At 37.7% G+C, this 14,923-nt stretch overlaps 1 protein-coding gene across 1 annotated transcript in view; it reads left to right on the top strand.

Moving 5' to 3' along the window:
* The window catches only part of LOC148953221 (uncharacterized), a 95,211-nt gene extending 80,935 nt beyond the window's left edge, over positions 1–14,276 (top strand). The window contains exon 6 of the mRNA XM_089087907.1: positions 13,753–14,276. Coding sequence (XP_088944033.1) covers positions 13,753–14,150 — 398 coding nt within the window. The 3' untranslated portion in view covers positions 14,151–14,276. The remainder of the gene's footprint in view (positions 1–13,752) is intronic.
* Positions 14,277–14,923: the final 647 nt, after the last annotated feature.

The raw sequence follows: 14,923 nt of genomic DNA, 5'->3' as shown, positions 1-14,923 counted from the left end.
TCTAGGTCTGATATAATCTATTCTCGGTCTGATCTGATCTGTTCTCGGTCTGAACTTATCTGTTCTTGGTCTGATAAGATCTGTTCCCAGTCTAATCTGATCTGTTCTTGGTCGGATGTGATCTGTTCTCGGTCTGATCTGATCTTTTCTTGATCTTATCTGATCTGTTTTTGGTTTGGTCTGATCTTTTTTTCCTGATCTGATCTGTTATTGATGTAATCTGATCTGTTTTTGGTCTGATATAATCTGTTCTTGGTCTGATTTAATTTGTTCTGGGTCTGAGTTAATCTGTTATCGGTCTGATGTTATCAGTTCTCGGTATGATATGATCTGTTCTCGGTAATATGATCTGTTCTCGGTCTGATATGATTTTTTCTCGGTCTCATCTGGTCTGTTATCGGTCTGATATGATCTCTTCTTGATCTGATCTAATCTTTTCTCAGTGATATCTGATCTGTTCTTGAATAGATCATATTAGACCAAGAACAGATCAGGTCAGACCAAGAATAGATAACATTAGACCGAGAAGGGATCAGATTAATCACAGAAAAGATAAGATCAGACAACGAACTGATCATATCAGACAGAAAACAGATCAGGTAAGACCGAAAAGAGAACAGATCAGACCGAGAACAAATCAGATCAAACCTAGGAGAGATAAGATTAGACCAAGAACAGCTCAGATCAGACTGAGAACAGATCAGATAAGACGGAGACCAGACTATATCAGACCGAGAACAGATCACATGAGACCAAGAACATATCAGGTGAGACCAAGAACAGATCGGATAAGACCGCGAATAGATCAGACTAGATCAAGAACAGATCATATCAAACCGTGAACAGATCAGATCAGACCTAGAACATATCATATCAGACCGAGAACAGATCAGATCAGGCCAGAAACAGATCAGATCACACCAAGAAAAGATCAGATCTGACCGAGAGCAGATTATATAATACCGAGAACAAGTCAGATCAGACCAAGAAAAGATCAGACCGAAAAAAGATTATATCTGACTGAGAATAGATCAGATCAGACCAAGAACAGATCATATCATACCGAGAAAAAGTCAGATCAGACCGAGAACAGATCAGACCGACAACAGATTATATCAGACAGAGAACAGATCAGATAAGACCGAAAATAGATCAGATCAGACCGAGAATAGATCAGATCAGACAAAGAACAGATCAGATCAGACCGAGAACAGATAAGATCAGACCCAGAACATATCAGACTGAGGACAGATCAGATCAGACCGAGAACAGATCAGATCAGACCGAGAACATTTCAGATCAGACAAGGAAAAAATCAGACCGAAAACAGATCAGATCAGACCAAGAACAGATCAAATCAGACCAAGAACAGATCATTTGTTCCCGGTCTGATCTGATCTCTTCTTGGTCCAATTTGATCTGTTCTCGGTATGATCTTATCTATTCTTGGTCTAGTCTGATCTGTTCTTAGTCTGATCTTATCTGTTCTTCATCTTATCTGATCTGTTCTCGGTCTGATCTGATCTGCTTTCGATTTTATCTCATCTGTTCCTGGTCTGATATGATGTGTTCTTTGTGTGATCTAATCTGTTCTCGGTTTGAATTGATACTGTTCTTAGTCTCATCTGATCTATTCTCGGCCTGATCTGATCTGTTCTGGGTCTTATCTGATGTTTTCTCGGTCTGATATGATCTATTTTCTATCTGATCTGTTCTCTGTCTGTTCTGATCTGCTCTCGATATAATCTGATAGGTTCTTTGTCTCATTTGATCTGTAATTGGTGTGTTCTGATCTGTTCTCGGTCTGATCTGATCTGTTCTTGGTCTGATCTTATCTGTTTTCGATCATATCTGATCTGTTCTCGGTCTGATCTGATCTGTTCTTGTTCTGATCTGATTTTTTCTCGGTCTGATATGATCTGTTCTTGGTCTGATATGATCTGTTATTTGTCTGACCTGATCTGTTCTCGGTCTGATATGAACTGTTTTCAGTCTGATCTTACCTCGATCTAATCTGATCCGTTTTTCGGTCTGATCTGATCTGTTCTCGATCTTATCTGATCTGTTCTTGGTCTGATCTGATCTGTTCTCGATTTTATCTGATCTGTTCATGGTCTGATATGATGTGTTCTTTGTGTGATCTGATCTGTTCTCGGTTTGAACTGATACTGTTCTTAGTCTCATCAGATCTGTTCTCTGTCTAATCTGATCTGTTCTGGGTCTAGATTTGATCTTTGCTTTGACTGATCTGATCTTTTCTTGGTCTTATCTGATATTTTCTCGGTCTGATATGATCTGTTTTCTATCTGATCTGATCTGTTCTCTGTCTGGTCTGATCTGCTCTCGATCTAATCTGATAGATTCTTTGTCTCATTTGACCTGTATTTGGTGTGATCTGTTCTCGGTCTGATCTTATCTGTTCTTGGTCTGATCTTATCTGTTTTCGGTCAGATCTGATCTGTTCTCGGTCTGATCTGATCTGTTCTTGTTCTGATCTGATTTTTTCTCGGTCTGATATGATCTGTTCTTGGTCTGATATGATCTGTTATTTGTCTGACCTGATCTGTTCTCGGTCTGATATGAACTGTTTTCAGTCTGATCTTACCTCGATCTAATCTGATCCATTCTCGGTCTGATCTGATCTGTTCTCGATCTTATCTGATCTGTTCTCGGTCTGATCTGATCTGTTCTCGATTTTATCTGATCTGCTCCTGGTCTGATATGATGTGTTATTTGTGTGATCTGATCTGTTCTCGGTTTGAACTGATACTGTTCTTAGTCTCACCTGATCTGTTCTCGGTTTGATCTTATCTGTTCTGGGTCTAGATTTGATCTTTTCTTGGTCTGATCTGATATGTTCTTGGTCTTATCTGATCTTTTGTCGGTCTGATATGATCTGTTTTCTGTCTGGTCTGATCTGTTCTCTGTCTGATCTGATCTGCTCTCGATCTAATCTGATAGGTTTGTCTCATTTGAATCTGTACTTGGTGTGATCTGATCTGTTCTCGGTCTGATCTGATCTGTTCTTGCTCTGGTATTATCTGTTCTCGGTCTGATCTGATCTGTTTTTGTTCTGATCTGATTTTTTTTCGGTCTGATATGATCTGTTCCTGGTCTGATTTGATCTGTTATTTGTCTGATCTGATCTGTTGTCGGTCTGATATAAACTGTTTTCAGTCTGATCTTATCTCGGTCTGATCTGATCCGTTCTCGGTCTGATCTAATCTGTTCTCGGTCTGATCTTATCTATTCTCGTTCTGATCTGAGTCGTTCTTTGTATAATTACATATTTAAAATCATCATAAAAATCCGATTCTTTTGATGTATCTATTGTTATCAAAATTCCGTTTTTTAGTGTTTCGGTTACTATTGAGACGAGTCACTCTTATTATACAGTTCGTTACCAGGAACTGTTTGATCATGGTAATGAAGATGGCTGAAACCTAGTAAAGAACAAACCATAGCCTTATATTACATAAAGCATCAGAATAGATTATTATAATCATAGGCAGCGCAATAGCGCTGCCTAAGTAAAGAACGTGTTGGCAGAACATATTATTTTTTTTCGGTTCTTGGTCTTAGACCAGGGTACTTCGCATCGAAGGAGTTGTCGTAAAAACTTCGAAAAGGGCTCATTCGATTGGAAATTGGAGTGGCTTGTGTTTTTTTTAATAGTCGAAAGTGATTGGAAGGCAACTAAAACCCCTTCCATACCCACCATTTCCCCAAACTGGGAAATTGGAGTGGCTTGTGCTCTTTTTAATAGTCGAAAGTGATTGGAAGGCAACTAAAACCCCTTCCATACCAACCATATCCCCAAACACATCTAATCAAAATTTGAGATAGCCATTTTGATCAGCGAAGTTGATTTCCAGATAGAAATTATGTTTTTGAGTTGAACACTCTCCCACAGCCTTCAGGGCAAGGGTTGTAAGTTATGCCCTGGGTGCATATAAGGTTTTTATAGAAAGCGTTGTCGTATAAACTTCAAAAAAGGCTCGTTCGATTGGAAATTCAAAGGGCTAGTCCTCTTTTTAATAGTCGAAAGGGACTGGAAGGCAGCTAACACCCCTTTCACGCCCACCATTTATCCAAGCACATCCAATCAAAATTTTGAGATAGCCATTTTGTCCAAAGTAGTTGACAGGTCCGGAAATTATATCTTTGACGATGAGAGTCCCCCCACAGCCCTCAGGGTAAGGGTTTTAAGTTATTCCCTGTGGGCATATAAGGTTTTTATTGAAAGCTTTGTCGTAGAAACTTGAAAAAGGGCTCATTCGATTCAAAATTCAAAGGGCTAGTGCTCTTTTTAATAGTTTAAAGTGAATTAAGGGCAACTAACCCCTCTCTCACGCCCACCATTTCCCCAATCACAACCAATCAAAATTTTTAGATAGCCCTTTTGTTCAACGTATTTAAAAGTCTTAGAAACTAGGTCTTTAAGGATGATAACCCCCGTCAGAGCTCTCAGGGCAAGGGTTATAAAATATGCCCTAGGGGCATATAAGGTTTTTTATAGATAGTGATGTTGTAGAAACTGAAAAAAGGCTCATTCGATTGGAAATTAGAAGGGCTTGTGTCTTTTTTAATAATCGAAACTTATTGGAGGATAATTAACACCCCACTCTCACCCACCATTTCCCCAAACACATCCAATGAGAATTTTGAGATAGCCATTTTGTTCGACGTAGTTAAGAAGTCTGAAAATTATATTTTTGAGGATAAAACTCCCCCCAAAGCCCTCAGGGCAAGGGTTGTAAGGCATGTCCTTGGGGCCTATATGGTTTTTTTTTATTATAGAAAGCGTTGTCGTAGAAACTTAAAAAAGGAATCATTCGATTGGAAATTGAAACGGCTAGTGCCCTTTTTAATAGTCAAAAGTGATTGGATGATAAGTAACCCCCCTCTCACGTCCACCATTTCCCCAAACACATCCAATCAAAATTTTGAGATAGGCTAGCCATTTAGTTTAAATTATGTCTTTGAGGATGACAACCCCCTCTCAGCCCTTAGGTCAAGGGTTGTAAATTATGCCCTGGGACGTATAAGGCTCTTATAGAAAGTGTTGTTGTAGAAACTTCAAAATGGGCTCTTTCGACTGGAAATTGAAAGGGTTAGTGCCCTTTTTAATAGTCGGAACCGATTGGAGGGTAACTAACCCTCCTCTCCCGCCCACCATTTCCCAAAACACATCCAATCAAAAATTTGAGATAGCAATTTTCTTCAACGTAGTTAAAAGTTTTAGAAATTAGGTCTTTGAGGATGACAACCCTCTCCCAAGCCCGCAGGGCAAGGGTTGTAAGTTATGCCCTGGGAGCATATAAGGCTTTCATTGAAAGTGTTGTCGTAGAAACTTCAAAAGGACTCATTCGATTGGAAATTAAAAGGGCTAGTGCTTTTTTTAATAGTTGAAAGTGATTGGAGAGCAACTAACGCCCCTCTCACGCCCACCATTTCCCCAAACACATCCAATCAAAATTTTGAGATAGCCATTTTGTTTGACGTATTTGAAAGTTCTGGAAATTAGGTCTATGAGGGTGACAACGCCCTCACAGCCCTCAGGGCAAGGGTTGTAATTTATGCCCTTTGGGCATAACTCCCTATACCTTCCCAAATCCCCTATGCCATCCTCAAAACCCCTATGCCATCCCTAGGCCAGGAAATAATTTGCAGTTTACTGAAAAAAATACAAATGAATGTGCATTGTCAGTATATACATATACTGATATTTAGTAATCAAAATGTTAATATTATTGGATATATTAAAGTTATAAAAGTAAAAACGTTTAAATTTTTTCAGTAAAGTGCAAATTATATATATATATATATATATATATATATATATATATATATATATATATATATATATATATATATATTCTGCTGGGACTGGTTGTCCCAGGTAGAACTACAAGTATCAGAAATCTACAATAATATATAATAAGATACTTGGACACTTAGAATAGTTTGACAATATTCCAAGGTATTTCTAAATCAACGGACCAGAGGTCAGTCCTGCATAAAGTTAGTATCTGTCTACCTCTTCCCATAAAAATGTATCTTTTATAAATTTTTATCAACCACACCTTCCTGTATCCAACCGACGCAAAAGCTGGGAAGTAGTAATTTCTTAATTTCCTGTTAAGCAGAAACTTGGCAGGATATGTTCCTTATCTTAATAAAAAATGGTATTCCGAAACTTTTGTATTTGCATCTTAATATTTTTACTAAATTCCAAATTGATTTACTTAGAAAACTTCACCTCTCTCAGGGCATAACTTAAAACCCTTGCCCCGAGGGTTTTGGGGGAGTACCCTCCTCAAAACATATTCTCTATCTGGAAATCAACTACGCTGAAGAAAATGGCTATCTCAAAATTTTGATTGGATGTGTTTAGCGAAATGATGGGCGTGGGGGGGGGCTTGTTGCTCTTCAATCACTTTTGACTATTAAAAAGGGCACTAGCCCTTTGAATTTCCAATCGAATGATCCATTTTTTAAGTTTCTACGACAACGCTTTCTATAAGAACCTTATATGCCCCCAGGGCATAAATTAACACCCTTGCCCTGAGGGTTGTGGGGGAGTGTCCTCCTCAAAAATTAATTTTCTATCTGGAAATCAAGTACGCTGAACAAAATGGCTATCTCAAAATTTTAATTGGACGTGTTTGGGGGAATGATGGGCGTGGGAGGGGGGGCTAGTTGCCCTCAAATCACTTTTGACTATTAAAAGGGTACTAGCCCTTCGAATTTCCAATGGAATGAGCCTGTTTTGAAGTTTCTACGACAACGCCTTCTATAAGGACCTTATGTGGCCCCAGGGCATAACTTAACACCCTTGCCCTGAGGGTTGTGGGGGAGTGTCCTCCTCAAAAACATATTTTCTATCTGGAAATCAACTACGCTGAGCAAAATGGCTATCTCAAAATTTTTATTGAAAGTGTTTTGGGACATGAGGGGCGTGGGAGGGGGGGGGGAGTATTTGCCCTCCAATCACTTTCGACTATTAAAAAGGGTACTAGAACTCTCAATTTCAAATCGAATGAGCCCCTTTTGAAGTTTCAACGACGACCCCTTCCACATGAAGTGCCCTGCTCTAAAGGAAAAAAGGAATTCATAGTACATTGTGCCAACATCGTTCTTTTATGCCCTCAGGGCATAAATTAAAACCCTTGTCCCGAGGGTTGTGGGGGAAGGTCGTCATCAGAAATATATTTTCTATCTGGAAATCAACTACGCTGAACAAAACGGCTATCTCGAAATTTTTATTGGATGTGTTTGGGGGAATGATGGGTGTGTGGGGGGGAGGGGCTATTTGCCCTCCAATCACTTTCAACTATTAAAAAGGGCACTAGCCACTCCAATTTCCAATCGAATGAGCCCTTTTCGAAGTTTCTACGACAATTCCTTCGATACGAAGTGCCTGACTGAAGAAGAAAAAAAAACACATTGTGCCCACATCGTTCTTTACTTAGGCAGTGCTAGCGCGCTGCCTATGATATGTTTATTTTCCTCGAAATCGTCTACATAACTAAATGAGATCCTTTTATAATAATATATTTCATATGATATTAAAAAAAAGAATTCAGTTTTTAATGGAGCTATTGAATAGAGTTTTACCTACTTCTAGATATTTCCTACATTGCAAGATTTATGAGTCAAATTCATACAACAATTCATGTTTTGATGTAGCGTTTCAAACAGTTCGTGGTAACGAACTGTAAGCAAGGAGTGACCCGGCTCAATAGTAACCAAAACTCTAAAAAACGGATCATCAAGTTTTCATCAAATTTAGTCCTATCCATCAAAAGTTACGCAACCGTGAAAATTTGCCTTATTTTCGAAAAAGGGGAGAAACATTTCAAAAAAGGAAAGAAACGCCCTCTAAAAGTCCTAGTATCTTAATGAAAATCACACTATCAGATTCAGCGTATTAGAGAACCCTACTGTAGAGGTTTCAAGCTCATATCTGCACAAACGTGGAATTTTTTATTTTTTGCCAGAAGAAATATCACGGATGTTTGTTTATTTTTTTTTTGTTTTTTTTTTTTTTTTTCCCAGGGGTGATCGTATCGACCCAGTGATCCTAGAATATCGTGGGAGGGCTCATTAGAACGGAAATTAAAGTTTCTAGTGGCTTCTTTAAGTGACCAAAAAAATGGAAGGCAACTAGGTCCCCTCCCATGCTCATTTTTCCCCAAAGTCACCCGATCAAAATTTTGAGATAGCCATTTTGTTCAGCATGTTCGAAAATATAATAACTATATCTTTTAGGATGACTGAATCCCCCAAAGTCCCTGGGGGAAGGGCTGAAAGTTATGAACTTTAACCAATGTTTACATACAGTAGGCCTATTGGTTATTGGGAAGTATACAGACGTTTTCAAGGAGGATTTTTTCTGGTCGTGGGGGGGGGGGGGGTCGGGGGTTTTGTGGGAGGATTTTTTCATGGAGGAAGTGTTCATGGGGGAAGGGACATTGCTATAAAGGGGGCACCGGATTTCCCAGCATTATTTAAAAAAAACGATCAGAAATTAAATAAAAAAAAGTTTTTCAACTGAAAGTAAGGAGCAACATCAAAATTTAAAACGAACAGAAATTATTACGTATATGATTGGGTCCGCCCTCTTGTTAATACCTCGCCCTTTAAGCCAAAGATTTTTTAGTACTTTCATAAGAGCTATTTATTCTAATTAACGGCCTTTGTGATTGAGGGGTCATTTTTAAAGAACTCGAACAAAATTCGAACTTTAGCGTAAAGAGTGAGGTACTGACTAGGGGATGAACCTCCTAATATACGTATTAAAAATATATGTATAAAGAAGTTTCTTGTGTATGTTAATTCGTACGTTGCGTGTATTTATTACTAATAAAAACGTTCCTAATTTAACCAAATAAAAGTAAAATGAATTTGCAAATTTTATTTTAATTATTCATGTATGGTGAGCCAAAAAAAAAACCTGCATTAATTTTAAACTTTCAAAAATTAAATAAAAAAACTATTTTTTTAACTGAAAGTAAGGAGCGACATTAAAACTTAAAACGAACAGAAATTATTCCGTATATGAAAGGGGCTTTCCCGTCTTCAACGCCTCGCTCTTTACGCTAAAGTTTTTTATTGTTTTAGAAAATAGAGTTGTGAGAAAAAGTCAAACTTTAGCGTAAAGAGCGAGGCGTTGAGGAGGGGAAATCCCATTTCATATACGGAATAATTTCGGTTCGTTTTGAGTTTTAATGTCGCTCTTTACTTTCATTTAAAAAACTTGCTTTTTAATGAAATAAGTAAAAGGCGAACTACGTCTTATTACGCTTAGCAGTTGTAGAGTAGGTCCAAAATTTTTCTAACTCCCATGAAAGAAACTTGTACCAAATATTTGTTGTTCCTGGGGCGTATGGTCAGGTAGTCATAGCAATATATGCCCCTGTAGAACGACTGATGGAAATCGTAATGACTATTTAATAATTTTGCTTACAGCTGTAGGGACAAATAGGTAGGGTCATTGGTAAACATATGGTATTCTTATTAGGGTATTTTAGTACCCAGGTCGGTAGAAATAGAGATGGATGGTATCGTAGCATAGGTAAAGTTGGTGTAGGAAAAAGAAAAAGTCATGGTCTAGCAGTTTTCAGGGTTAATTTAAAGCTGCAATTTATTTAATTAAACCTGCCGGAAAACATTGACGTTGGTAGACTCCAGGATGAGAATTTGATAGAAACTTCCAGAAACAGTTTCATACTAAGCTTGAGAGTTTTAAATTTTACTATGTAGAAGGTGGATCGAATAATTTTATGAAAATAGTTTCTGAAGTCGATGATGGTGTCTTAGGGAAGAAAGTTAGAAAATTAGCTATGAATTTTGGTAAAAATGCTTTATGTGTTAATAGAGAAGAGGGGGGGCTTGTACAAGAATTCTGTGAGTGATAAATCATATAAAAATAGGAGGAATATAAAGAAATTGGAGAAAGCATTAAAATATGAATTATGGAGGCGTGAAGTGGAGGCCCTGGATAACATTTCTGAAGATCCAGAAGATGTAGCCAGATGGAATTATAGTAAAATATTGTACTGGTATGCTTAAAAATTGCGAGGAAATAGTCAATCTGGACTTGGCCCAGGTGAAGATGCAACAATTCTTTATTTCTAATTGTTGCCCTGAAGCCAGGGCAACAATTACAAATAAAGAAAGTCTTTAAGGAATATTTATTTTGTGAAGAAATAATTAGTGACAGCACTAAAAGGATTAATAAAACAGTTCGTAGTAACGAACTGTAAGTAAGGAGTGTGACCCGGCTCAATGGTTACCGAAACTCTAAAAAACGAAATTTTGATACCAATAGATACATCAGAAGAATCAGAGTTCAATGCTGATTTCAAACATATAAGTTTCATCAAGTTTAGTCTTACCCATCAAAAGTTACGGGCCTGAGATATTTGGCTGATTTTAGAAAAAAGGGGAAAAGACTCTTTAAAAACCATAGAACCTTAATGAAAATCACACTATCATATTCAGCGTGTCAGAGAACCCTACTGTAAAGGTTTCAAGCTCCTATCTATAAAACTGTGGAATTTTGTATTTTTTGCCAGAAAAAAGATCACGGATGCGTGTTTATTTGTTTTTTTTTTCCAGGGGTGATCGTATTGACCCAATAGTCCTAGAATATTGTGGGAGGGCTCGTTCGAACGGAAATTAAAAGTTCTAGCGCCCTTTTTAAGTGACCAAAAAAAATTGAGGGCAACTAGGCCCCCTCCCAAGCTCATTTTTTTCCCAAAGTCACCTGATCAAAATTTTTCGATAGCCATTTTGTTCAACATGGTCGAAAATATGATAACAATGTCTTTTGGGGTGACTTAATCCCCCGAAGTCCCCGGGGGGAGGGCTAAAAGTTATGTACTTTACCAAATGTTAAAATATAGAATTGGTTATTCTGAAGTATACAGATGTTTTTAGGGGGGATTTTTCTGGTAGGTGGGGGGGCTGGGTTGGGAGTTACATGGGAGGATTTTTCCATGAAGGAAGTTTTCATGGGGGAAGGGAGATTGCTATGAAGGGGGGCCGGATTTCCCAGCATTATTAAAGAAAAAGATCAGAAATTAAGTAAAAAAACAACAAGTTTTACAACTGATTTCAACTGATCGACTGATTTTGATTAAGGGGTCATTTTTAAAGAATTGGTGAAAAATTCGAACTTCAGCCTAAAGAGCAACGTATTGACTTGGGGGCGAACCCCCTAATATACGTATTAAAAATCCATGAATATAGAAATTCGTCACGTAAGTTAATTCGTAAGTTACGTATATTTATTACTAATAAAAACGCTCTTAAATAAAATTAAACTAGTTTCGAGAAAGCCATTTAACCAAATAAAAGTAAAATTAATATGCGAATTTTGTTTTAATGATTTATGTACGGTGAGCCAAAATCAAAACCTGCATCAATTCAAAAAACATTCAAAAATTAAATAAAAAAAACAAGTTTTTTTAACTGAAAGTAAGGAACGACGTTAAAACTTAAAACGAATAGAAATTATTCCGTATATGAAAAGGGCTGTCCCCTCCTCAATACCTCGCTCTTTACGCTAAAGTTTGAATCTGTCACACAACTTTATTTTTTAAAACAATAGAAAACTTTAGCGTAAAGAGCGACGTTTTGAGGAGGGGACAGCCCCTTTCATATACGGAATAATTTCTGTTTGTTTTAAGTTTTAACGTCGTTCCTTACTTCCAGTTAAAAAAACTTGTTTTTTTATTTAATAATAATAAGGCCTCCGGTTCTGATAGTGTGGTAAATGAGTTTTTTTTAATTTGGTAGTTCTGAGGTTAGACATAAGTTACTCAAAACATGAATATGATTTTTGAAAGGGGTAAAGTATGTAGCAGTTTTCAAAAAAAAAAAATCTAATTAAACTCCTCTAGAAGAAAGGTGTTAAGAGTGAGTGTGGTAACTACAGAGGCATCAGCCGGGTTTCAGTAGGAAGAAAATTACTTAGTATGATGAAACTTATTAGACTTAGAGATGCTTTAGACAATTTCTTAAGAGAAGAACAGTGTGGTTTTAAGAGGGGTAGAGGATACGTCAACCAAATTTTCACTCTAACATAAATAATTGAGAAGTACCTGAGTCATGAAACCCCTATAGTCCTTGGTTTAAAATAGGTTATGAGCAAACGTTTGATTCAGCAGATAGCGGAGCTTTATTGAGGGCCCTATCTTTGAATGGTGTACCGGATAAATAGATTAAAGTGATTACTGGTGTGTACGAGGATAACATAGCTGTGGTTAAGGTAGGGAATGAGTTTAGTAGATGGTTACACACTAGGTCAGGAGTTAAGCTGGGTTGGGTTTTATCCCCAATTATATGGATTATTCTGATGAAATTTGTCCTAAGGAGCACAGCAAAGGCAATGGGAGAACACAAAATCAAATGGGGAAGTAACACTCTCCCAGACTTAGATTATACTAATGATTTAAGCATTTTAGATGAAAATGTTGGTGAAATGAATGAATTTTTAGAGATTTTACGAGTTCAGGGCTTAAGAATAGGTCTAAATTAATATTAAGAAGAAAAACACGTCAAGACTAGGAATAAGTCAAGATGAAGAAGTGATTTTGGGGAACGATAAGATCGATCAAGTCGACAGCTTCACTTACCAAGGTAGTATTGTTAGTATAGACGGTGGATGCAGTGAAGACGCTAAAAGTAGAAAAGCCAAGGCCCAGGGTGGTTTTTCAGAGTTGAAAAAAAGTTTTGAAGAATAGGAAGATGAATCTGCAAACCAAGACTAGAATATTGGAAACTACAGTGATGACAATAGTCATGTATGGTTCTGAAGCGTAGGCACTCCGGAAAATGGAGGATTTGCTTGATATTTTCCAGAGAAATTGCCTACGCATTGTTCTGGGTACCCGGCTTACTAACTGTATCTCAAATAGTAAGCTTTACGAAACATTTGGCTCAATTGCGCTTTCTATGGCTATAATGAGAGAAAGGATAAGGTGGCTAGAACTCGTTCTGCGCATGAAGGATGACATATTGCGAAAAATTTTCCTTGCCGACCAGCCGCCTTGGGTCAAACGAAAGGCAGGTAGTCCAAGAATGGGGAGGCAGGAAGTCATAAGGAAAGATTTAAAGGAAATGAAAACTTCTTTGGAAGCTTTAAAGAGAGCGATTTTGAACAGATTAGGATGGAGGAGGATCCTGCATAGCTTTGTTGGCCTCAGGTGGCGTGGTGCTGAAGTAAGCTGTTAGTAGTATTAGTAGTAGTAGTAGTATGTGGGTAAGGGCATATAGTTTTCAGATCCGAGTAACTAGATTAAATCTTTCAAATTATGGAATGCGTTTATTTTTTATTTCATTCAAATGTCTTTGGGCTTTACATGTAATTATGAGTTTGCATGTTGCTTAAATTGTAAGGTATCATATTAAAATTTTGGTCACTGAAGTTGAATGGCTGCCTGAAAAGGGTTGTCTGTCTATTTTTATTTGTTTGATGTCTGAGCTTCAGAATAGGCTGCCATTAGGGATAAAGCTTTTTCCCAATTGTGGACAGCCTTATGATAATTTTTAATGGTTCATTGTATTAAAAAAAAAAACGAACGAATTAAACAGTGCTGGAAATGTAAGAATTGAGAGAATAATCCTAAGATCTCAGGGTAGCTTGGGACCAAAAGTCCTGGCGTATATGCTTTGTCTTCTTTCAAATCTTTTTTTCAGATTAATCATATCGAATTATTCTAAAACAACGGGTGTTTTCAGGGCTGTCAAACGTTGATACAGATCAAGGACCAAATGGATGGAAGATGAGACGGTTAGAATCACTTGTGGTAGAGCTCGGACATTCAGATCGTATTATAGATGTATTAAAGATCGACATTGAAGATAGTGAGCATGATGTTATTCCAGAAATTGTAAGTTCTGGTATAATCAAAAAAGTGAAACAAATAGTCTGGGAAATACATAACTTTAAACAACTTCCTGTTGCAAAGTTCTTTGAAACATTTTCTATTTTAGAGAAAGCAGGATTTGAAAAGTTCTTCAGTGAAAATTGGCCTTATCCTAATGAGTCTTTCAAAAAAGTAGATGGAACCTATGACATGACCTTTTACATATTTTCCCACTATAATAAAAAGTTTCTACGAAAAAGTACCTCGTGATTAGTGTGATTATTCCGTTTTTATTCTGTTTTTCATGCAAGATAATTACACTATTTTAAAGAATACATTTCTTGTCAAAACTTTCTCCTTTTCACTGTATTTCATTCAAACGTGTAGAAAAAAAACGCCCAAATAAAGCATTTAAAATGAGAATTGACTATTTTTGAAGCAATCTGAGTAGAAAGAGGTTTTATACCCCGAAACTAACAAGATGGCAGCCAATCAGAGGGCTTATACTCCGAAACTAACAAGATGACAGCCAATCAGAGGACTACAATCCGTGTACGAACAAGATCACGTGCCTCTTTCTAGGCCAATCAGGGAGTCAGAAATACTAACGGGAAGTGACACAACATGCTCAGTGAATACGACCAGGACATGATCATTGACCTCCAATGAATTTACCCTGAATTTATGTAACAGGATGTTATTGAACATCCTGTTCAATAACATCCTGTTATTACCAGACTCTCCTATCACGTACGGCTCAAACTCCTTTCTCGACGCAGCTCGCCCAGCGTACTATTCGGTGGTACGGCCACCTCCTTCGCATGCCACGCGACGCCCCAGCACGGGTCGCATTTGACTTCGACCCCACCCTACACGGATGGAAACGACCCAGAGGACGCCCACCCACTAGGTGGAAAGCCAAAGCCGATGAATTCCTCACCCAAGCCCACATCCCGGTGGCAGAAGCTGTGATCCTGGCAAGCGATAGGTCAACCTGGAGGCACCTAGTCTCATCGTTCTCTACGCCGAACCCTCGGCAGGAG

This window comes from Artemia sp. Qi Xiang Cuo, chromosome 4, assembly GCF_049724085.1.
Source record: "Artemia sp. Qi Xiang Cuo chromosome 4, ASM4972408v1, whole genome shotgun sequence".
In the NCBI taxonomy this organism is placed as follows: domain Eukaryota; kingdom Metazoa; phylum Arthropoda; class Branchiopoda; order Anostraca; family Artemiidae; genus Artemia; species Artemia sp. Qi Xiang Cuo.
This window is presented reverse-complemented; position numbering and strand designations above follow the sequence as displayed.